The sequence below is a fragment of the Pristiophorus japonicus genome, chromosome 13 (assembly GCF_044704955.1).
Source record: "Pristiophorus japonicus isolate sPriJap1 chromosome 13, sPriJap1.hap1, whole genome shotgun sequence".
Classification (NCBI taxonomy): Eukaryota; Metazoa; Chordata; class Chondrichthyes; family Pristiophoridae; genus Pristiophorus; species Pristiophorus japonicus.
Genome location: NC_091989.1, coordinates 62,631,342 through 62,656,664, shown reverse-complemented (window position 1 = coordinate 62,656,664; position 25,323 = coordinate 62,631,342). Strand labels below are relative to the sequence as shown.

General features: G+C 48.5%; 1 protein-coding gene across 1 annotated transcript in view; it reads left to right on the top strand.

Annotated features, from left to right (window-relative positions):
- Positions 1–25,323, top strand: part of LOC139278019 (serine/threonine-protein kinase 33-like) — a 179,198-nt gene that overhangs the window by 93,468 nt on the left and 60,407 nt on the right. Inside the window, exons 2-3 of the mRNA XM_070896678.1 lie at positions 6,229–6,342; positions 9,997–10,101. Coding sequence (XP_070752779.1) covers positions 6,229–6,342; positions 9,997–10,101 — 219 coding nt within the window. The remainder of the gene's footprint in view (positions 1–6,228; positions 6,343–9,996; positions 10,102–25,323) is intronic.

The window sequence follows — 25,323 nt, the reverse complement described above, 5'->3', positions numbered from 1 at the left end:
GGCCCACGGATCTGTCTCTGATAAATGCAGTTCGGACCTGGCACTGAGAGGGATAAGGTCAAATCCAGACATAGCACAACAACACTGATGTTTGTTCTTTGAGGCTCCAATCGACCTTTCAGAGGGGACACAAAGCAAATACAAACTTCAGGGATATTTGATCACCATCTATTTACGTACTCTTCTATGACAAAGGGAATACTTTTATATGGTGGACTGACTGCTACCAGATCGGCCATTTAATGTACCCATAGGGAACATTACATAGAATATACAGCATAGAAACAGTCCATTCTACCCAACCAGTCCATGCCGATGTTTACACTCCACTCGAGCTTACTCCCATCCTTCCTCATCTAAATCTATCACCATAAATCTCTATTCCCTTCTCCCTCATATGTTTATCTAACTTCCCTTTAAATGCATCAAGATCCTACAAATCCTCTGGGAGAATAGATGCACCAACATCAGCGTCTTCGTCCAGGCCAACATCCCCAGCATTGAAGCACTGACCACACTCAATCAGCTCCGCTGGGCAGGCCACATAGTCCGCATGCCAGACACGAGACTCCAAAAGCAGGTGCTCTACACGGAGCTCCTCCACGGCAAACGAGCCAAAGGTGGGCAGTGGAAACATTCCAGGGACACCCTCAAAACCTCCCTGATAAAGTGCAACATCCCCACTGACACCTGGGAGTCCCTGGCCCAAGACCGCCCTAAGTGGAGGAGTGCATCCGAGGGCACTGAGCACCTCGAGTCTCAACGCCGAGAACATGCAGAAATCAAGCGCAGGCAGCAGAAAGCATGTGCGGCAAACCAGTCCCACCCACCCCTTCCTTCAACAGCTATCTGTCCCATCTGTGACAGCATCTGTGGCTCTTGTATTGGACTGTTCAGCCACCAAAGAACTCATTTCAGGAGTGGAAGCAAGTCTTCCTCGATTCCGAGGGACTGCCTATGATGATGATGATGATGATGATGAAATGCATCTGTACTATTCGCCTCAACCACTCCCTGTGGTAGCGAGTTCCACATTCTCACCACTCTCTGGGTAAAAGCTGTTTCTTCTGAATTCCCTATTGGATTTCTTGTTGACTATCTTATATTGTTATGCTCTTCCCCACAAGTGGAAACATTCTCTCTGTATCAACTCTATCGAAACCTTTCATAATTTTAAAGACATCTATTAGGTTACCCCTCAGCCTTCTATTTTCAAGAGAAAAGAGACCCCCTGTTCATCCTTTATTGATAGATATAACCTTGCAGTTCTGGTATCATTGTTGTAAATCTTTTTTGCGCCCTCCCCAGTGTCTCTATATCCTCACATAGACATTTGCAGTAAATCATCACAGTTGGCCAGGGCTAACTTTTCTTGCACCAGCAACCATTTAAAGAACAGGAGTAGGCCATTCAGCCCATCGAGCCTATTCTGCCATTCAATTAGATCATAGATGATCAAAGACTGCGCCTCTGACATTGCAGTACTCCCTCAGCCTAGATTACTTGCTCAAGTCTCTGGAGTGGGATTTGAACCCACTACCTTCTGACTCAGAAGTAAGAGTGCTACCACTGAGCCATGGCTGACATTCAAAAGTACACATAATAGATGTGTACACATAGCGATGGCTGATGTGAACAAATTTATTGCATTCCTTGCATGAGAGGAACGCACACTTACTTGTATGTATTTTGTGACATCTCATGTACTTCTTATCCTGTCAGTACATAGCTGTGGCAGTGCTTACCCCAACCCCGCAATGCCCCCATTCCGTGAATGATGGAGTGCGTCAGTGATACCCCAGATGGTGAGGTATCCGGGTTAACAATATCTCAAATGGTAACTGCGCAAAGTGTCCTTCCTTCTACTGGTACATCAGGTGAAATATGGTAAAGGCTACATGATTCAGAAAGGGAAGATAGATGATGAAAGTAAACTAACACAAAATATAAAAACAGATAGCAAGAGTTTCTATAGGTATATAAAAAGGAAAAGAGTGGCTAGAGTAAATGTTGGTCCCTTAGAGGACGAGACCGGGGAATTAGTAATGGGGAACATGGAGATGGCAGAAACTCTGAACAAATATTTTGTATCAGTCTTTACGTTCGATGACACTAACAATATTCCAACAGTGGATAGTCAAGGGGCTATAGGGGGGGAGGAACTTAACACAATCACAATCACAATCACTAAGGAAGTGGTACTCAGTAAGATAATGGGACTAAAGGCAGATAAATCCCTTGGACCTGATGGCTTGCATCCACGGCTCTTAAGAGAAGTAGCGGCAGGGATTGTGGATGCATTGGTTGTAATTTACCAAAATTCCCTGGATTCTGGGGAGGTCCCAGCAGATTGGAAAACTGCAAATGTAATGGCCCTATTTAAAAAAGGAGGCAGACAAAAAGCAAGAAACTATAGACCAGTTGCCTAACATCTGTGCTTGGGAAAATGTTGGAGTCCATTGTTAAATAAGCAGTAGCAGGACTTTTGGAAAAGCAAAATTCAGTCAGGCAGAGTCAGCATGGATTTATGAAGGGGAAGTAAGTTTGACAAATTTGCTGGAATTCTTTGAGGATGTAATGAACAGGGTAGATAAAGGGAAACCAGTGGATGTGGTGTATTTGGACTTCCAGAAGGCATTTGACATGGTGCAACATAAAAGGTTACTGCACAAGATAAAAATTCACAGGGTTGGGGGTAATATATTAGCATGGATAGAGATTGGCTAACAAACAGAAAACAGAGAGTTGGGATAAATGGTTCATTCTCTGGTTGGCAATCAGTAACTAGTGGTGTGCCACAGGAATCAGTGCTGGGACCCCAACTATTTACAATTTATATTAACGACTTGGAAGAAGGGACCGAGTGTAACATAGCCAAGTTTGCTGATGATACAAAGATGGGAGGAAAAGCAATATGTGAGGAGGACACATAAAATCTGCAAAAGGACATAGACAGGCTAAGTGAGTGGGCAAAAATTTGGCAGATGGAGTATAATGTTGGAAAGTGTGAGGTCATGCACTTCAGCAGAAAAAAAATCAAATAGCAAGTTATTATTTAAATGGAGAGATATTGCAAAGTGCTGCAGTACAGCGGGACCTGGGGGTACTTATGCAAGAAACACAAAAGGTTAGTATGCAGGTACAGCAAGTGATCAGGGAGCCCAAAGGAATCTTGGCCTTTATCGCAAAGGGGATGGAGTATAAAAACAGGGAAGTCTTGTTACAGTTATACAGGGTATTGGTGAGGCCACATCTGGAATACTGTGTGAAGTTTTGGTTTCCATATTTACGAAAGGATATACTTGCTTTGGAGGCAGTTCAGAGAAGGTTCACAAGATTGATTCCGGAGATGAAGGGGTTGTCTTATGAGGAAAGGTTGAGTAGGTTGGGCCTCTACTCATTGGAATTCAGAAGAATGAGAGGTGATCTTATCGAAACGTATAAGCTTATGAGGGGGCTCGACATGGTGGATTCAGAGAGGATGTTTCCACTGATAGGGGGAGACTAGAACTAGAGGGCAAAATCTTAGAATAAGAGGCCGCCCATTTAAATCAGAGATGAGAAATTTCTTCTCTCAGAGGGTTGTGGATCTGTGGAATTTGTTGCCTCAGAGAGCTGTGGAAGCTGGGACATTGAATAAATTTAAGACAGAAATAGACAATTTCTTAAACGATAAGGGGATAAAGGGTTATGGGGAGCGGGCAGGGAGATGGACCCGAGTCCATGATCAGATCAGCCATGATCATATTGAATGGTGGAGCAGGCTCGAGGGGCCGTATGGCCTACTCTTGTTCCTATTTCTTATGTTCTTATATAAAAGACAGGCTGCTGATGTGCATTCTAACATCCTGTCTCTCTGATATCTGACTTAAGCCATTAAGGATGGACATCTCCTGATGGCTGTCACAGATCTGTCTGAGAACAGAAAAATATGTACCTGTAATAGAAAAGTCCTACATTATGGTTCTAATCTCTCTCCAAGACTACCCTGCCCTACCCAAAGGTCTTCTAAGATAGCGGTCTCTATTTGGATCAATTCCTGATGTGAAGAACATAAGTCAGATAAGGTAAACAAAAGCCATTTGGCCTATAGAAATTCTGCCCTCTCGTGTTCTGGCTCTCTCCGTTTCATATTCAACTGTATTTTGAGCATCCCCAATATATTTTTCTTGACTAACTTGCCTTCTAGATTGTCTATACAAGCAGGGTATCCCGAATATCAATTTACTTCCGACTAATTTAAAGCTATTTCCTTTGGTCCTATTTGTTTAATCAAATTTTTAAGTAAGATTCCATATATTTAATATTTTGAATATTTTGATGAAGGCTCCTTTACTCTTCTTTTCGCTCATCAGTAAAGGCTGAGGTTCCTTAACCTTCCCTCAGAAATCATTCCCTTTCTACTTGGGATCAATCCTATTGCTCTGCTTTATGCTTTCTCCAATGCATACATGGCCGTTTTATAGATTGGTGTCCAGATGTGTAGTCCCTGGGTCAAAGAGCTTTCCACATCAAACAACGGTCGGTTCAGCACATTGTGAATGTCAGAGATGGAGCTCCTCATCTCTGAGATACAGGTATGCAGGTCTCTGAGGTGGCTGTCTCCATCCTGGTCAAACTTTCTTTCCCATAGTGTGCATGGAGACCAGAACATTGTGCGTAGGATACTGGTGTTCCAGTACAGGATACCATCACTTTGAAGGCAGGCTCGTTGATGCCTGTACCCATCACACGCTCTCTGTTTGGGTCTTAGTTCTAGGATGTCTACGACCCCTCAATGGTCACTGCAAGCCACCTGTAGCTAGAAGGCCTCGGTGCCCTGTAGGCGCTCCTGTCCGGGTGATCCATTAGATGGTGGAGATGGAGGTGGCTCTCTGTTGGTGCCAGGTGCAGCAGTGATGGTTGTGGATCTTCTGATGTGGCATCTGATGCAGCAGTGTTCTGAAGTCACGATGTACAGGTTGTTTTGTGGTAACAACAGAAGGTTAAATAACATTTTGTTACTGCGCATATACAGTATAAGTCCAAATTATTGCTCGTATGCACCTACTGTATGAAGTATAATATTATCTATAAAGGAGGACAATTCTGTTACAGATTCCTATTAAATAATGTGCATGGGAAACCAAAAGATAAAGAGAAAGGCAATTTAGTGTTTTTACTGACAAATACACCCATCTCAGCATCTGACACCCCCTCCAGACTTTTCTGGCCAAACAGGTATTGTCAACCCTTTGACCTCCTCTGACCCATTACCCATAGTCTTGCCTGTTGAATGAAAACTAGGCTTGGCTGGGCTCTGCTCTCTTCTCAGCATTGTACAATCTTCCATTGATTTCCTGCCACTTTCTATGGGCGTTTTGACATGGTGATCACTTGACTGCCCACCATACTTCTACCTCCTTTCTTTCTTATTAAAGAGCTAATCCATTATAATTACTACACAGGCAAAATATTGCAGATGCTGGAATCTGAAATAAAAACAGAAAATGCTGGAAATCTCAGCAAGTCAGGCAGCATCTGTGGAGAGAAACAGAGTTAACGTTTCAGGTTGTGACTAAATTGCTGAGATTTCCAGCATTTTCTGTTTTTTATCCATGATAATTACTGCTCTGCTATGACTGACTCAAAACCATTTGTAAACATAGTGAGCAGCATAGAAATACTGAAAAATAGAGCATTCTCATTTGTAAATCTATCATACTTGGTGACAACAGGTGGAATTTGGCTTCCAGTGTTGACACCGAGTAGAGTGGACTCCTTATTCAGTATCTAACACTCACGGTACCTCACCAAGAGTCACTTGACGCTGGATGAATAAAAACGTAACGATTCTTTGTTCTGCTGTACTGACATCTCTCATATTGAAGAACAGTTATGAAGTCACATTCCTGGCAGGGAGGCTCACCAAATGGGAGTACATATTGGGAATTCAGGCATAAATTTCTCACAGTTTTTTGTTCATTATGGACATGCACTCCCAGCAGAGGAGGATAATTTTGTTAAATTTCCATTTCTATTTCTGAATTGTGCTTATTGGAATTGTAAAACAAAACAATATGTTAACAGTATATAGTTTATTGTAATATGTTAGTTTGGATCTCAATCGAAATTTAGTTTAGATTGGACCTTCAGTGCTGTGGTCTGGTCCAATGTGTTCATTTGTTTTAGCACTGTTGTGTTGCCTAATGCTGAATCACAATGATGACTCTTTCAATTACTTTTTAGCTATTCTACCAGTTTGAACACGATCTGGGGAAAGGTAGCTTTGGTGTCGTCGTCCAAGCTACTCACATCCTCACACACACAAAGTGGGCCATCAAAATACTGAGCAAGGAAAAGGTAATGTGCTTTCTCAACAGTTGGATTTTCCACGTTTCAGAACTCACTAAATTCTGCCAGCCTCCGCCATGTTGTCCATTGTAGTGAATTGGCTTCCTGGGTCCTTTGCTTAAGAATTCATAGCTAAACATTTGCTGTTAAGAACTGGCTGGTTTATTAGCAAAGGTTTAACAATCAAACTAAACACTACCAGGTCATCCACCAGGCTCACGACTGCACACCTCATCGTGGAGAACCTGAACTCAATTAACTGGCTAAGCCACTCACATTGCAACAGTTCCACAAGCTTGTGAGCATGCTCACAGGTACATACATTACATCCATGGGCCTCTGGCTGCACTCCAGACCCACAGCTCCGCTGGGCAGGCCACATAGTTCGCATGCCGATATGAGACTCCTAAGGCAAGCGCTCTACTCGGAGCTCCTTCACGGCAACCGAGCCAAAGGTGGGCAGTGGAAACGCTACAAGGACACCTTCAAAGCCTCCCTGATAAAGTGCAACATTCCCACTGACACCTGGGAGTCCCTGGCCCAAGACCGCCCTAAGTGGAGGAAGTGCATCCGAGGGGACGCTGAGCACCTCGAATCTCAACGCCGAGAGCATACAGAAATCAAGCGCAGACAGGGGAAAGAGCGTGCGGCAAATTAGTCCCACCCATCCTTTCCCTCAACAACTATCTGTCCCACCTGTGACAGAGCCGGTGGCTCTCATATTGGACTGTTCAGCCACCAAAGAACTCACTTCAGGAGTGGAAGCAAATTTTCCTCAATTCCGAGGGACTGCCTATGATGATGATGATGACATCCATGGGACAAGGAAAAGATTATGGATGTGGGGCGGAAGTAGATATTGGAGGGAAACACTGCCTGGACTGGATGATCTAAGGACAAGTGCAAAGAGAAATCCGGTTGATATCCATGGACTAGGCCGCTGCTCCTCACCTCCGTGCTGTCCGGTTGTCACAGAAGAAACGGTGGCTATTCCTATCTGAGTTGCGGCATGCTGAAAACATGCAAATGAGGGAAACTACGGCCTCTGCTCTGTTGCCCGTCATTTGCACTGCAGGAACACTGAACACAGGGGCTGCCCGTTAGGCCCCAGCTTTCAGAGGTTGGAGGAGGGAGAATGGGCGCAGATGGGTCTCTGCAACACTTTCAGAGCACCAGGTGAAAGAGCTTCTTGATCAAAACATTTAAAAATATTTCTTGTATTTTCAGGCAGCACATGGGCTTCTTTTTGCTGCTGCGGAAAGCCCCCGAACCTACAGTTGTGCATTTCTGCTCAGACTGGTGCGACTCCTCAGCCAAGGCCAGGAGGCTCACCTCATTCTAATAAAATCTCTTCTGCGCCCTCTCTAAGACCTTGACATCCTTCCTAAGGCCTGCTGGCCAGAATTAGACACAATACTCCAGCTGGGGTCTAACCAGTGATTTGCAGATGACATGGCACTGTAGTAAACAATGAGAAAGCTAGTAACAGACTTCAAGACTGAGTGATGAAATGGGCAGACACATGGCAGATGCAGCTTAACACAGAAAAGTGTGGAGTGATGTATTTTGGTCGGAAGAATGAGGATTAGGTTTAGCATAACTTTGTTGCTTTTGTGCTCTGTCTCTATTTATAAAGCCAAGGATCCCCTATGCCTTTTTAAATAGCCTTCACAATTTGTCCTGACACCTTCAAAGATTTGTGCACAAACACCCCCAGGTCTCTCTGTTCCTTCACTCCCTTTAAAATTGTACCATTTAGTTTATATTGCCACTCCTCATTCTTCCGACCAAAATACATCACTCCACACTTTTCTGTGTTAAGCTGCATCTGCCATGTGTCTGCCCATTTCATCACTCAGTCTTGAAGTCTGTTACTAGCTTTCTCATTGTTTACTACAGTGCCATGTCATCTGCAAATTTTGAAATGATGCCCTGTATACCCAAGCCTGTGTCATTGATATATATCAAAAAGACTAGTGGTCCTAATACTGACCCCTGAGAGACACCACTCCATACTTCCTTCTGATCTGTAAAACAACCGTTAACCGCTACTTTCCGCTTTCTGTCTCTTAGCCAATTCCATGGGCTTCAATTTTGCTAACAAGTACTTTTTGAATTATAGTCACTGTTGTGATGTAGGAAATGCAACAGATAATTTGCACGCAGCAAGGTCCCACTAACAGGAATGTGATAATGACCAGATAATCTATTACTTTTAAATGCTGAACGTCCAGTTACAGCTAATATTTACAACTAAAAAGGCTTAATCATAATAATGACCATATAATCTGTTTTAGTGATGTTGATTGAGGAATAAATAATGGCCAGGACACTGGGGTGAACTCCTTTGCTCTTCTTCAAATAGTACCATGACATCTCTTACATCTACCTGAGAGGGTAGACAGGGCCTCAATTTCACATCTCATCTGAAAGATGACACCTCTGACAATGCAGCACTTCCTCAGTACTGCATTGGAGTGTTATCCTCGGGATGGCCAATAAATGCTGGCCTTGCTAGCGACACCCATATCCCAAGAATGATTTTGTTCCAAGCCTGGATTATGTGCTCATGTTTCTGGAGTGGGATTTGAACCCACAGCTTTCTGACTCAGAGGTGGGACTACCACTGTGCCATAGCTGTCACCCAATGTTAATTGCTTTATAGTGAATATGTGGTATGGACTGCTCAGCGAGTCCAATTGGGATGGTTGCTGAGGAACCTAGTTTCCATATCTTATTCCACTTTGTATTTTGTAAAGGACAATAGCGGCTACAGTGAACCACCACTGCGATCGTGCAATGCTGTTTTCTTATACTGGTATTGCACTTCAGCAATGGTGATGTACTGTCCAGTACCGTCATGGAGGTTGCCCACAATCAACTTTTGCAGTGTGTTGACGGCAGAGCTAAATAGGAGGTGGGTGGGGTGGCTTGACTCATCCACCTCCACGGAGGTGTGTGGGGGGCCTGACCCATCCACCTCCATGGCACGAACCTGGTATTGCAGTACTTCCAGGAACGGTGCAGTGGCTCTAGGCCTTTTGGCTAAGAGCATTGGCGCAGAGTGATCCTTGATGTGTGCAAGGTGACCTCTGGCGTTTGTGATTTGACAAAGAATTGGAAAGATTGGCAACGAATAAAAAAAAAAATAGCTATATTTGAGGGAGAAATGCACGGATATTTAAACAAATGGGTGATTGAGAGGGATTTGTTTTGGGGACTGTCCAGGTGACCAGGAGAGACTTTTCCCGTATATTGCTGCGTAGAAATGTATCTCGTTTCTTGTTGAATTTGTTCCATGTATTTAACAACTATCTGTTTTGCCCACCCAGTCATAACATGCCGTGGAGTCCCATTATTCAAATGTCAGCCTTAATGCTGGGTGTCAGTGAGCTATTCAACTGTGAGAACATCCCAGCCAAGCCGTCACAGACCTAGCACACCTGCTGTCAATACACCGCACTTCCAGCAGGGGTCACTGGATAGCAGAAACTCTGGCTGATTTTAAACCCAGGGGCCCTGACACCAATTGCAGTGCCTCTACTGAGTTTAGAACACTTATTTCAGACCAGGAAAATGTCCTTTACCCAAGTGTTAAATTTATACTGTTTATTGTGGTATTTGTGGTGCAGATTGCATGAGACTCCTGATTTCTTCTTTCAGGCTGGAAGCTATGCTGTTAGAATGCTGGAGAGGGAGATTGCCATCTTGAAGATGGTGAACCATGAACATATCATTAAACTAGGAGAAGTCTATGAAACCACAAAGGTAATGACTTTCCAGCTTTTAGGAAAACAAACTTTACCCGTTGTGCTTTCTATCATACTTACTCACTGCATTCTCGCACTGGTTTTGTTTTGATCTCCACCTATTGAGATAACTTGTTTTCCATAACTTGGGCTATCAGAAATATTTGCAGATCAACAATTTAGAACCTATTATTAGTTAGAAGGAAGAAAGAACTTGCATTTTATATTGCCCCACCACATCAGTTCTCTCAGGACAGTAGTTTCCATTGTTATAGGAACATATAAGGAACACATTAAAAAAGGAGGGAGAGAGAAAACAGGGAATTATAGACCGGTCAGCCTGACATCGGTAGTGGGTAAAATGATGGAATCAATTATTAAGAATGTCATAGCAGCGCATTTGGAAAGAGGTGACATGATAGGTCCAAGTCAGCATGGATTTGTGAAAGGGAAATCATGCTTGACAAATCTTCTGGAATTTTTTGAGGATGTTTCCAGTAGAGTGGATAAGGGAGGACCATTTGATGTGGTGTATTTGGACTGTCAGAAGGCTTTCGACAAGGTCCCACACAAGCGATTAATGTGCAAAGTTAAAGCACATGGGATTGGGGGTAGTGTGCTGACGTGGATTGAGAACTGGTTGGCAGACAGGAAGTAAAGAGTAGGAGTAAATGGGTACTTTTCAGAATGGCAGGCAGTGACTAGTGGTGTACCGCAAGGTTCTGTGCTGGGGCCCCAGCTGTTTACATTGTACATTAATGATTTAGACGAGGGGATTAAATATAGTATCTCCAAATTTGCGGATGACACTAAGTTATGGCAGTGTGAGCTGCGAGGAGGATGCTATGAGGCTGCAGAGTGACTTGGATAGGTTAGGTGAGTGGGCAAATGCATGGCAGATGAAGTATAATGTGGATATACACATTATGTGAGGTTATCCACTTTGGTGGTAAAAACAGAGAGACAGACTATTATCTGAATGGTGACAGATTAGGAAAAGGGGAGGTGCAACGAGACCTGGGTGTCATGGTACATCAGTCATTGAAGGTTGGCATGCAGGTACAGCAGGCGGTTAAGAAAGCAAATGGCATGTTGGCCTTCATAGCGAGGGGATTTGAGTACAGGGGCAGGGAGGTGTTACTACAGTTGTACAGGACCTTGGTGAGACCACACCTGGAGTATTGTGTACAGTTTTGGTCTCCTAACTTGAGGAAGGACATTCTTGCTATTGAGGGAGTGCAGCGAAGGTTCACCAGACTGATTCCCGGGTTGGCGGGACTGACATATCAAGAAAGATTGGATCAACTGGGCTTGTATTCACTGGAGTTCAGAAGAATGAGAGGGGATCTCATAGAAACGTTTAAAATTCTGACGGGTTTAGACAGGTTAGACGCAGGAAGAATGTTCCCAATGCTGCGGAAGTCCAGAACCAGGGTTCACAGTCGAAGGATAAGGGGTAAGCCATTTAGGACCGAGATGAGGAGAAACTTCTTCACCCAGAGAGTGGTGAACCTGTGGAATTCTCTACCACAGAAAGTAGTTGAGGCCAATTCATTAAATATATTCAAAAAGGAGTTAGATGTAGTCCTTACTACTAGGGGGATCAAGGGGTATGGCGAGAAAGCAGGAATGGGGTACTGAAGTTGCATGTTCAGCCATGAACTCATTGAATGGTGGTGCAGGCTCGAAGGGCCGAATGGCCTACTCCTGCACCTATTTTCTATGTTTCTATAGGAACAGGAGTAGGCCATTCGGCCCCTTGAGCCTGTTCCGCTAGTCAATGAGATCATGGCTGATCTGTATCTTAACTCCATCTACTCGCCTTGATTCCATAATCCGGAATACCTTTGCCTAACAAAAATCTATCAATCTGTTTTGAAATTTTCAATTGACCCTCCCAGTCTCAATAGCTTTTTGTGGGAGAGAGTTCACGATTATGTAGGCGACTTTTCTATTGTGTCATTGTTTGTCTCTTTAATTGTAACCAAATTATTTATTTCACCTCAGTTTTCCCTGGTTCTCTGCCCTCCTACTCTGGAGCAGATGACTCTCACTGGGCTCTGTGTTATACCAGTAGTCTTCAGGTACCTCACCAAATTCAACACTCTGTGGAGCCAACTTTAACTTTCAGTGGCATAAAACGGGCAATCTTGGATTGGCCGCTCATTACACAGCCCGCCCGATTCTTCTTTCCTTTGTGGATAGCGGCCGATCCAATGTCGCCCCTGTTACACCATCGCTGAAAGTTAAAATAACCCCCATGTGTGAGAATCAGTGGGCTACCTGGCTGTGCAGGGCACAACAGTGGAGGCCGATCCAGTTCTCATCTGAAGTCCGCACTCCCTCACTTACAACAGGAATAACAATCAGGAGTGGGAATTCTTTGCTTTCCTGTTGTAGTCCAGGACATTATGGTTGTAATGTATTTCTTTCATGGGTTCTTTGCTTAAGAAATCATAGCAACACTAACAACTAATTGGTTTATTAGCAAAATGTTTTACAATCACACAACACATTACCAGTTCATCCACCAGGCTCACAACCATCTGCCTGGATCCCCTGAGTTTTATTCAGTCTTGTGAACATCACATGACTGGCTAAGCCACTCCCAACTCAACAGCTCTACAACTATTTTGTGTAAAACTTTAAATCAAGTGCCCCCTTATTAAAGGGGCACTAGAACCGACAAATTAACAAATAAAACTTTCTTGGAACATTAAATGATCAAATTAAAATTTGGTTCCCAGGGGTGATGATACACTCCAGTCCCTTCGGTGCCCACCTCTTGCGGAAGGCCGCGAGCGTACAGTGAACACGGTGTGCTCCATCTCCAGGGACAATCTGGCGCGAATGTAGCCGCAGAAGAGAGGCAGGCAGTCAGGCTGAATGACCCCCTCGACCACCCGCTGCCTGGACTGGTTAATGGCCACCTTGGCCATGCCCAGGAGCAGTCCTACAAGAAGGCCCTCTGACCTACCCGCTCTCCTCCACACAGGGCGCCCAAAGACCAGGAGTGTGGGACTGAAGTGCAACGAGAATTTGAGAAGCAGGCCTTTCAAATAATAGAATAGGGGCTGCAACCTCACACATTCGACATAGACTCCTCCAGACTGCAGAAATTGCAGGCGGCCTGGAAGTCCGTGAACCGACTTGAAAACTTGTTGCACGGGATTGCTCCGTGCACCACCCTCCAGGCCAAGTCCCCAATAAATAGAGGGAGGACTCCCTCATAGACTGCACTTCATTGGGGACCCCCGCCTCCTCCGGATGGCAAGATAGTGTGCCTTGGCGTGTCGGGACGGCAGACGAGGATGGCAACGTGGAGAGTGTGCAAGAGCAACCCATACAGGAATCCCCTCTGCGCAGAACTGAAAGGCACAGAGGGGATTTCCCAGAGGCCGCTCAAGTTATGAGGCACCAGCTCCGAGGGAGGTTTCAGCTCTACAACTATTTTGTTGTAAAACAATAAATCAAGTGCCCCCTGATTAAAGGGGGGGACACACCAAACATTTTCAGACAAGTGCCCCTTCGTTTTTGAGGGCACTAAAAAACACAAATTTTACAAGTGCCCCCTGGCTGAAAAGGTGGGGGGGCAATAAAACTGGCAATAAAACAAATTAAACTTTAACCAATAATCAAAAAATTGGGTTGCCGGGTGTGATGATGCACTCCAGTCCCTCTGGCGCCCACCTCTTGTGGAAGGCCACGAACGTACCAGTGGAACCACGTATTCCATCTCCAGGGACACCCTGGCTCGGATGTAATCACAGAAGAGAGGCAGGCAGTCGGGCTGAACAATCCCCTCAACCACCTTCTGCCTGGATCGGCTGATGGTCCCCTTGGCCCTGCCCAGGAGCAGTCCTACGAGGAGGCCCTCGGACCTACCCGCTCCCCTCTGCGCTGGGTGCCCAAAGATCAGGAGGGTGGGACTGAAGTGCAACCAGAAATTGAGGAGCAGCCCCTTTAAATAATGGAACAGGGGCTGCAACCTCGCACATTCCATAAAAACATGGAACACGGACTCCTCCAGACCGCAGAAATTGCAGGCGGCCTGGGAGCCCGTGAACCAACTTAAAAACTTATTGCATGGGACTGCCCCGTGCACCACCCTCCAGGCCAAGTCCCCAATAAATAGTGGAAGGACTCCCACGTAGCACTCCATTGGGGATCCCCGCCTCCTCCGGACAGCAAGGTGGTGCTTCATGGAGTGTCCGGACGGCAGACGCGGATGGCAAGGTGGAGAGTGTGCAGGAGCAGCCCGTACAGGAAACCTCTCCGTGCAGAACTGAAAGGCATGGAGTGATTTCCCGGAGGCGGCTCAAGTTGTAAGGCGCCAGCTCCCGTGGGAGGATCAGCTCTACAACTCTTTTGTTGTGAAACAAATTAAACAATGAGTTCAAGTGCCCCCTGATTAAAGGAAGGGGACTCTCAAAACACTTTTCAAGTGCCCTTTTTTTTGGTGTTGTTTTTGGGCACTAAAACCACAAATTATACAAGTGCCCCCTGGCTAAAAGGGAAAGGGCATTAAAACCGGCAATAAAACAAATTAAACTTTAAAACATATAAAATCAAATTAAAATTTGGTTGCCGGGGGTGATGATACACTCCAGTCCCTCCAGCGCCCACCTCTCGTGGAAGGCCGCGAGCGTACCGGTGGACACCGCGTGCTCCATCTCCAGGGATACCCTGGCCCGGATGTAACCGCAGAAGAGAGGCAAGCAGTCGGGCTGAACGACCCCCTCGACCACTCGCTGCCTGGACCGGCTGATGGCACCCTTGGCCGTGCCCAGGAGCAGTCCTACGAGGAGGCCCTCGGACCTACCCGCTCCCCTTCGCACAGGGTGCCAAAAGATCAGGAGTGTGGGACTGAAGTGCAACCAGAATTTGAGGAGCAGCCCATTCAAATAGTGGAATAGAGGCTGCAACCTCGTACATTCCATAAAAATGTGGAACACGGATTCCTCCAGACCGCAGAAATTGGAGGTGGCATGGGAGCCCGTGAACCGACTTAAAAATTTATTGCACGGGAATGCACCATACACACCCTCCAGGCCAAGTCCCCGATAAATAGTGGGAGGACTCCCGCGTAGAGTGCATTCCATCGGGGAACCCTGCCTCCTCCAGACGGCAAGTTGGTGCGCCATGGCGTGTCCGGACGGCAGACGAGGATGGCGACGTGGAGAGTGTGCAGGAGCAGCCCGTACAGGAAGCCCCTCCACGCAGAACAGAAAGACTCGGAGGGGATTTCCCAGTGGCGGCTCAAGTTGTGAGGCGCCGGCTCCTGAGGGAGGTTTTGTAAGGCGGGGGGGGGGGGGGGGTTGGGGTTTGTTTGTGGTCTCTACGAGGGGGTCAGGTTCCCTTCTGACCAACTTGAGCGGTTTCGAATCGCTCCCACTCCCTTGGGTTCTGTACTCTGGATGTTTTTGGGGGTTGTGACAAAAGTGCAGAGGACACTGGTTTGATGCAAAGAACTTCGGTTTTATTACAGTCAAGATAATACAGGCTTACTACTCTGGTAAGAAAATACAAGGCCAAACTTACAATCACTCTAATAAAGAGCAATAGAAGGAAAGGTACAAGGTCAAACTTATAATCAGTAATAAAGTACCATACACTACACATTCAAAGGGGGTTGCAGTAAAATTATACCTTCCACCTTTAAATACCTAATTCTAGCTAGGTTAGACTCCAGGGCAGGGACTTATGCTTACCAATCCTTTTGATAGTTAATGGTAGATGGTGATGTTCTTCCTTCCTTCAGGACTTCAAGACTTCGAGGCTGGAGAGGTTAGTTTTACAACTGTCATGTTGGTTTCTCTCCTTGTCTTGATGAGGTAGTAGCGACCACCTCTCTCCCCCACACTCCTCTCTTCGTCTTCTCATCTCTCTCGTCTAACCTCTGTTGAAAACAGGGGCAGTTATACAATTTCAGTGTTCTAATCTTGCCACCAAATCTCTTCACAATCCTTTGTATAATTTTGGCGGGCTTGGTTCTTCTTTGTAATATTTTGTCGGGCTCGTTAAAGTTGATATGTCTTGGGTGGGTTGATCTTTGAAAACTGTTTCCTGATGGAAAAAATAGTTTGGTAATTGCAATGTCCTTTTGTGCTTAGTTTTTCGCATACAGGCTGGATTGGGCCTCTTTGTGATGTATATGCTGAAAATAGTTTGTCCAGACCCATGTTGATGGGAAGCTATCTCTGGGTGATACTGTGATGGTAATGTCTCTTGTGGAGGAAGATTTCCAAATACTCATTCTTCCAGACAGGTTACCTCAGTCCTCACAACCAGACAGTTCCAATAATCAAGTGGGCTTCCTTTGTTCCCTAGGTCCTCCCACGGGCTTGAATTTGTCTTGTAAAAGTTCATAACTCTATTAAAATTTGTAGTTTCTTCCATAAGCACTTTAGAGTTCCAAACTTTTCGGTAGATAGTTCCAAATTAATTTTCCTTTCGAATGAGCCCAAACATAGGTGGGGGTTCTGGTGAATTTTGCTCTCTGCAGTCACCCCTGTTGACACTCTACACTCCTTGAGTGTCATGCAAGGTAAGCAAAATTCCTGCTCCCAAAAGTCAACCTTCCCTGCATTTATACTAGCTAAACATTACCCTGCATCCCCCGTTGAAATGCAATGCAATATACAGGCGAATACCATCATTACAATTCGGTTATAGCATAGAGGAGGTATGATGTCCCTCTTTTACTTGGTTTTCACAGTAAAATGACGGTATACAGTCATACACAACTTTAAGTAAAGTAAAATAAAAACACAATGGGCCCAAGTTTCCACATGATTCGCGCCTGATTTTTAGGAGCAACTGGTGGAGAACGGACTATTTTAGAAATCGCAATTCTCCACATTTTTTTTCTGCAGTTCTAGTCAGGTAGAACAGTTCTAGTTTAGAACAGAATTTTTTTCTTCAAAAGGGGGCGTGTCCGGCCACTGACGCCTGATTTTAAAGTTTCCACAGTGAAAATGTACTCCAAACTAAAGTAGAATGGCGCTAGTGAAGATTTTTGTAGAACTGAAAAAACCTGTTCTACACATTAAAAAATCAGGCGCAGGATACAAATTAGGCGTCCAGAACTAGGTGGGGGGGAAGGGAACTCATTAAATTCGACAATTAAGATTAAATAAACCATCTTCCTACCTGTGTGAAAGTGCTTCAGCCAGGGAGAATTCTGCAGCTGTTCGTGCCGCTGAGCGAGAGAGGGAGGGAAAGAGAGAGAGGGAGAGAGAAAGAGGGAGAGAGAGAGAGGGGGGAGGGGGGAGGGGGGAGGGAGGGAGAGGGGAGGGAGGGAGAGGGGAGGGGGAGAGGGGAGGGAGGGAGGGAGAGGGGGGAGAGGGAAAGAGGGGAGGGGAGGGGGTGGGAGGGGGGGAGGGGAGGGGAGGGAGAGAGGGAGGGGAGGGGAGGGAGAGAGGGAGGGGAGGGGAGAGAGGGAGGGGAGGGGAGGGGAGGGGAGAGAGGGGGGAGGGGCGAGAGGGAGGGGAGAGAGGGGGGAGGGGTGAGAGGGAGGGGAGAGAGGGGGGAGGGGTGAGAGGGAGGGGAGAGAGAGGGGAGGGAGGGAGGGAGGGGAGGGGAGGGAAGAAGGGAGGGAGGGAGGGGAGGGGAGGGAAGAAGGGAGGGAGGGAGGGGAGAGAGTGAGGGAGGAGGAGGGAAGGGAGATGGGGATGGGAGAGAGGGAGGGGAGAGAGGGAGGGGAGAGAGGGAGGGGATGGAGGGGAGGGAGGGGAGGGGATGGGGGAGGGGGAGGGGAGGGAGGGAGAGGGAGGGGAGAGAGGGAGGGATGGAGGGAGGGAGGGGAGGGATGGAGGGAGGGAGGGGAGAGAGGGAGGGGAGAGAGGGAGGGGAGAGAGGGAGGGAGGGAGGGGGGGAGGAGGGGGAGGGAGGGGAGGAGAGGGAGGGAGGGGAGGGGAGAGGAGAGAGGGAGGGAGGGGAGAGGAGAGAGGGAGGTAGGGGAGAGGAGAGAGGGAGGGAGGGGAGGAGAGGGAGTGAGGGGAGGGGAGAGAGGGAGGGAAGGGGAGAGAGGGAGGGAGGGGAGGGGAGAGAGGGAGGGAGGGGAGGGGAGAGAGGGAGGGAGGGATAGGGAGGGAGGGGAGGGGAGAGAGGGGAGGGGAGAGAGGGAGGGAGGGGAGAGAGGGAGGGAGGGGAGGGGAGGGGGAGAGAGGGAGGGGAGGGGAGGTGGAGAGAGGGAGGGGAGGGGAGAGAGGGGGAGGGGGAGAGAGGAAGGGGAGGGGAGAGAGGGAGGGAGGGGAGAGAGGGAGGGGGGAGAGAGGGAGGGAGGGGAGGGGAGAGAGGGAGGGAGGGGAGGGAGGGGAGGGGAGAGAGGGAGGGAGGGGAGGGGAGAGAGGGAGGGAGGGGAGAGAGGGAGGGAGGGGAGGGGAGAGAGGGAGGGAGGGAGGGGAGAGAAGGAGGGAGGGGAGAGAGGGAGGGAGGGAGGGGGGAGAGGGAGGGAGGGAAGGGAGAGAGGGAGGGAAGAGAGAGAGGGAGAGAGGGAGGGGAGAGAGGGAGGGGAGAGAGGGAGGGAGGGGAGGGGAGAGAGGGAGGGAGGGGAGGGGAGAGAGGGAGGGGAGAGGGAGGGAGGGGAGGGGAGAGAGGGAGGGAGGGGGGGGGGAGGGGAAAGAGGGAGGGAGGGGAGAGAGGGAGGGAAGAGAGAGAGGGAGAGAGGGAGGGGGAGACAGGGAGGGGAGAGAGGGAGGGGAGGGGAGAGAGGGAGGGAGGGGAGGGGAGAGAGGGAGGGGAGAGAGGGGGGGGGATCGAGGGGGGGGTCGGGGGGGGGGAGCGGGTGTCGGGTCGAGGGGGGAGCGGGTGTCGGGTCGGGGGGGGGAGCGGGCCTCGGGTCGGGGGGGGGAGCAGGCCTCGGGTCGGGGGTGGGGGGGGGAGCGGGCCTCGGGTCGGGGGTGGGGGGGGAGCGGGCCTCGGGTCGGGGCGGGGAGCGGGACTCGGGGCGGGGCGTGGGGGGGGAGCGCGGGTCTCGGGTCTCGGTCGGGGCGGGGGGGAGCGGGTCTCGGGTCGGGGGGGGAGCGCGGGTGTCGGATCGGGGCGGGGGGGGAGCGGGTCTCGGGTCTCGGTCGGGGCAGGGGGGGAGTGGGTCTCGGGTGTCGGGGGTGGGGGGGAGCGGGAGCTGGCCGTGGGAGGATCCTCATTCACACAACCCCAGTGAGGCCATTCAGCCAGGGCTAGGGGCTGCGTGCTTCGGGCCCCTCCCACACAGTTCGGCGCCTGGAGCTACTGCACTTGCGTGCCGACTGTAGCGCGCATGTGCAGAGGTCCCGGCACTGTTTTCAGCGCAGGGACCAGGATCCGCCCCCCCCACAGCTCGTGCCGGCTGCGCCGAGTGCCACAGAACCTGTAAGTCGGTGGAGAATACCGAGGATTTTTTTAGGCGCCGTTTTAGGCGCGTAAAACGGGCGCCCAGCTCGGAGGGGCGCCCGTTTTTTTCTTGTGGAAACTTGGGCCCATAGTAACACATTCTCAAATAGCATAAAGGTCCATAGTCAAACACGTTTTAAGTTCAGTAAAATAAAGCTACATAGTCAAAACATTTAAGTAATACTCGCGATGTTGCGATTTACAGCAGGTAAAATCAAACACAAATTAAACATGGCAGTATGGTATCACCCCTCACTGCTCAATTCCCAAGTTCGGTCAAGGAGCGTATAGCACCCTTTGGTGCCTGACCTGATGGCCTCTGCGTTTCACTCGGCAAGTGAGACACCATAAGTAAAGTATAATCGCGAGTTGACAAATAACTAAAGTGTGGGAAGCGATTCGGATCCAGACTGGGACTTCTATATTTCTGAAAAGGTCCCACCAAGGTGGAATGGTGATCTCGAGAACTTTTTCCCTATCTCAATTATTTTTTGTTCTAGAGTATAGAAGTGTTTTTGTGAGATAATTACAGCTTTTAGCAGAGTGGTAAGATGTTCAGGTAGAGGGGGAATTGTCAAAAATGTACAACATAACCTGCAGGTTTGTGATGTTTTCCTTCACAGTGAGGTGGACAGTGGAGGGTTCAGGAATGGGGACAATTCGTTACTGGGCCACTTGAACTGATGTCTCAGGTTTGAAGCAAAAACCGCTGTCACTTACCGGACACCAGAAGTGTCCATGTTGGTAGTGGGTTGCACTGGTGGTGACACAATATGTCCCACCCCCTGCTACCTGTGGAGGGACATGGTCTTGTGCCATTACTTCCATGGTACAGTTAATAGGCTGTGCACCAGCAGCTTTAAACCCACATTGTGACTTAGAATAGGCATTCAAGTACTGGGGACACAGTATTACGTGTGCACCCCGGCTCCAGCACCCGGAGAGGTCAGTACCCATTACAGCGTGCTCCCACTTTATGACATAGGGTGGGACCGCTGCGAGACGAATGTGTGCACCTCCCGGAATAACTCCAATGTTCTCCACCCGGTATACCGGTGTGGGTTGGGCTGTCTCACCCATTACCGTCATCCTTAATACTATCCCCATAATAGTGTGGTTAGATTTTCCACAGTCTACTGGGACAGGGTAGGCTCCAGAGGCTAGGCGGAGCTGGCACGGGCTTAGTGAATTGCTGTACGGGTGGAGGGTTGCGAGGTGCTTGTTCCTGATCCAAGAGGAGACTACCCCTTGTCTTAAATCCTCCAGGTTGTTGCAGCCCTCGCCCAACAACCATGCCCCATACAGTACGCACACCTCGTTCTGTGCAGCCTGGTCAGAAACGTTTCTATCCTCCCATATGAGTGCATTCACTGTTTGTGCATGTTTTTCCAGCTCAGCCACTATTTCTTTTAAATGGACAGTCATAGCCTGGTCCTCGTGTAGTTCTGATCCTACTACTGTGTTCTCCTGTTTCAGGATTTTTCTGTGTTTGCAGCTCTATGTCATCTAAGCTTTTTATTACAGAGGATGCTGTATTGTAGGCAGTGAAAACGTCGTTTATGATTCCCCTTCTAGGTCTCCCTGAGCCCATGGTGTCCCTAGCATTTAGGGTGTATAGGTCTGCTTTGTCTACATTTCCAAAGTCTAACGCATAACGTTTCTTGAACATGTCTCTAAGTAGGGCCTGGTATAGCAGCTCTATTTCCTTTGGACACCATGCAGGCAGGTGTACCTCGGTAAGGTTTAATATTACTGAAGCTACTGCATAATGTACCTCCTGGTATAACACCTTTTCGGTCGTTACCAATACTAATCCATTCCCAGGTCCCTTGGTGGTGGTAGGACACCTTTCTATTATTGTGCGTATTGGCGGGGTTGTGGGCAGGGGTTTCTTCATGTGTGCTCTTAGTTCGGTGGCATTAATTGGGAGTGGGGAGTGTGGGACCGCGCACCCGTGTAGGCTAGAATCCCACCCCATCCCTTCCCCCTCATCTTGCCATTGCCTAGCGAAGGCGATCGATATGCCTGCGGGACAAATACTCTCTGATCCCCACATGCAAACATAAATTCCTTGTTCAGATTCCCACCATTTGTCCCAACACACTTTTACTCCTCCCCGTGTCCCCGTGATGGTACGTATCATTACCGAGTCTTTCCCAGTCCGATTCCTGGTCCCATGCGTCCTTGCTGAATTTTCTGAGCCACCACCATCTTCCCAGGGGAATGTTCCCTTTGCAAGTCAAACATACACGTTTTCCCTCTGTAACATTGGCAGCGTTGATCCGCATCCGGGGGCATGGAACTGAGGCCTCCCCATAGGTAAAACCTTCCTGGCTGGAGTAGCGGGTAGAATTAGATCCCAGCCACCCTGGCCATCTTCCCTTGTGGGCATAAACGGCGAGTTCTTTCACGTCTCAGGGGCCACCCCCGGCGGTTACGATCGGTGCTCTCCCTCCTGAGCACTCATAAATGAGGGATTCTTCCACGTCTCCTCGGTCGCCGCTGCTCATCCTTATCAGGGCGAGCAGGAACAGGATCCTTCTCATGCCAACCTCTTTCCTGTAGGGGCACATGAAACAGATTGTCTAGACTTGAGAAAGTTCTCTGGCTTGACAAAGGTGACCGAGTTCCAAGCTGGGCTCATAGTCTTTAATTGACTGGCTGCCTTATTCAGTTCCTTGTGGACTGATGTCTGCTTTTACTTTTATCTCATAGTCGTTCTGCTTGTTATCTTACCGATGCTTCCTTAATAGCCATACCGGTAGATTCTTCTTACTCCCCGGGATTACCCGGCCTGTGCCTCTCGTAACAGCTGCACAGGTAGATTATTTTCCTTACCCCAGTTAACTAATACATATATACTTATCATTACACAGATAAATCTTACACTATTCGAAACTTATTCACGAAACATACTTAAATTCATATTGCTAAACATCCTTAAATTCACATTGCTATATATGTACATCTGCCACCCAACTCCGGGTGGCCAGGTTAATTCCTGCCTCCTCCTTTTCTTCTTCTCCCGCTGGGTGTCCAGCGAGGTAGGTGATAGGGTTAGGCGGTGCAGACCGACCTAAGTACCCTGACCGGAGGTGGGTTTGAGTCCCACACTATCGGGGGAACGTTCCCTCCGGTGCTGTAGCACACCGCTCCTTTGGGGGTGGCTGCCTGGTTCGTTTCTTCCCCTGGGGGTTCTGCCTGGTCGAGGGCTACAGGCTGGGGACTCTCACTATCTCTTCTGAGGGTCCCTCGTTGCCCGAGGCTACCGGCTGGGTGCCCCTGCTCGTGGGCTGGTCTCTGACCTTTGGTGGCCTTTTGCGGCTGGTCCCTTTCTCTGCGCTGAACCATTCAAATTGGAGCGTTGGTGACCATAGTGTCTTTGGCAGTGGTGTGCGGGGAGTCCTTCTTAAGGCTCTGGCTGCTGGGGGTGCGTCCGAGTCCCAAATGATTGGGGGGATGGATCCTCCAGTAACACAATCCACCGCCCCTCTAGGTACAGTCTGTGGGTCTGCCACGTCCCCTGTGGGATCTCCACAGTCGGAGGCTGTTGGCTGGGGTCCTTGTCTTTAGTGCGGTTTACAGTTTTTGGCTGACCCTTACGTTTAGCTGCTGCCCCTGGGTTGAAAAGTTTGCACTGATTTATGTGGAACCACTTTGTTCGGCGGGGAAATTTTATGGCATAGACCATGGGGCTTGCCTTGTCGACAATGTGGTACGGTCCCATGTACAGTGCCTTAAAGACCCCTACTCTAGCGTAGTTCCTCATCAGAACCTGGTCCCCTATCTCCCACTTGTGGTGCTTGCGGGGTTCTAGCAGTAGTCGGTTGCTCCAATGCTGTTTTCCCATGTTGTTAGCAGCCTGCAAGTGAATCTGTTTAAGGTGTTCAAACAGATTCCTGACAAAGCTGTCTGTCATGTATCTCACACGACTGTATATAACTATCTTACCATGCTATACATGACTGTAATTAGATATGACCTGTAACCACAAGCATACTTTACCACCAGGGGTGCACTTGCAGGAGACATTGCATACCTGTTCCACACAGGTATATAAAGGCAGGTCTCAGGCAAGTGTGGCACTCGAGAGCTGTGAAATAAAGGAGCAGGTCCAGAGTGACCTTGACTTCAGCATATGCCTCGTGTAAGTCTGTACTGCAGCAACAGGACTTTACAGTGGCGACGAGGATGGGATCACGGAATCCACAGAATGACTACCAACGGCTCAGATGAGAAATACAATGCTGGAGACAATTGGGAGGACTTTATAGAAAGGCTCCAGCAAAGCTTTGTAACCAAAGACTGGTTGGGCGATGATAAGGCAGACAAGAGAAGAGCCCATCTCTTGACCAGCTGTGGCTCGAAAACATACGCCTTAATGAAGGACCTGCTGGCACCCGAGAAACCAGCAAGCAAGTCATTTGAGGAGTTGAGCACACTGGTGAGAGACCACCTGAAGCCAGCGAGCAGCCTACACATGGCCAGACACAGGTTCTACAACTACAGACGCTGTGTGGGCCAGAGCATACCCGACTTCGTGGCGGAATTTTGGAGGCTGGCTAGTTTATGTGAGTTCTCTGATGAACTAAGGAAAGAAGTACTGAGAGACTTTTTTATTGAAGGAATAGGCCACGCAGGCATATTCCGAAAGCTTATAGAGACCAAGAACTTGACCCTAGAGGCAGCAGCACTGGTCACACAGACATTCTTGGCAGGAGAAGAAGAAACGAGGTTGATCTATATGGCGGGTACGACAACTAACAAAACATCGGAACAAAGGGTTCACAGCGTGAAACAAGCTGCTACCCCCACACACAGACAAAGGCAGGAGAGCAGGTCTTCAACAGCAGGCAGTGGCGCCAGAAGCCATCAAGGGCCACATGAACGGTCGATCACACCTCATCAACCCACAATGTGAGCAATCAACTACAGACTGAGAGAAGCTCAAGAGAGATCAGCCAGATGCAGCTCATCCTTCAGAAACAATGGAAGCGGTCTGTGCTGGAGATATGGGGGAAGGCACTCAACAGGGGGTGTCGATTTCAGCATGCTGTTTGCAGAAACTGCAACTATACAGGACATCTGGCTCACATGTGCAGAAAAACAACAGCTCAGCTTGTATAAGAATTGGAAGGGTCGGAAAGCAGACCAGAAGACGGTGGGGACAGTGCCCGGGACGCCGAGGTACAGCGGGTCAACACGATCAATGTCCACTGTTCTTACAACAAGACGCCTCCGATAATGATGAGGGTCCTACTCAATGGGATACCTGTCAACATGGAACTGGACACGGGAGCTAGTCAATCTCTCATGAGCGTCCAACAATTTGAACAGCTGTGGCCGCACAAAAGCAACAGACCAAAACTCACAAGGATCGACACCAAACTAAGGACCTATACCAAAGAAATCATCCCAGTCCTTGGCAGCGCCATGCTCTCAGTCACACACAAAGGGACGGTGAACCGACTTCCCCTGTGGATTGTCCCCAGAGATCTCCCAGCACTGTTGGGGAGAAGCTGGCTGGCAAAACTAAATTGGAAATGGGATGATGTTCACGCCATGTCACCAGAGGAACGGACCTCCTGCTCAACAGTTCTAAGTCGATTTGAACATCTCTTTCAGCCAGGTGTGGGCACCTTCAAATCTACATCACACAGGATGCCAGACAGGTCCATCACAAGGCTAGAGCTGTGCCTTATGTGATGAGGGAAAAGATTTAACATGAACTGGACCGGCTTCTGCGGGAAGGCATTATCTCACCCATGGAATTTAGCGACTGGACAAGTCCCATCGTCCCCGTCATGAAGCCTGATGGATCCGTACGAATCTGTGGGGATTACAATTCTACCATAAACAGAGTCTC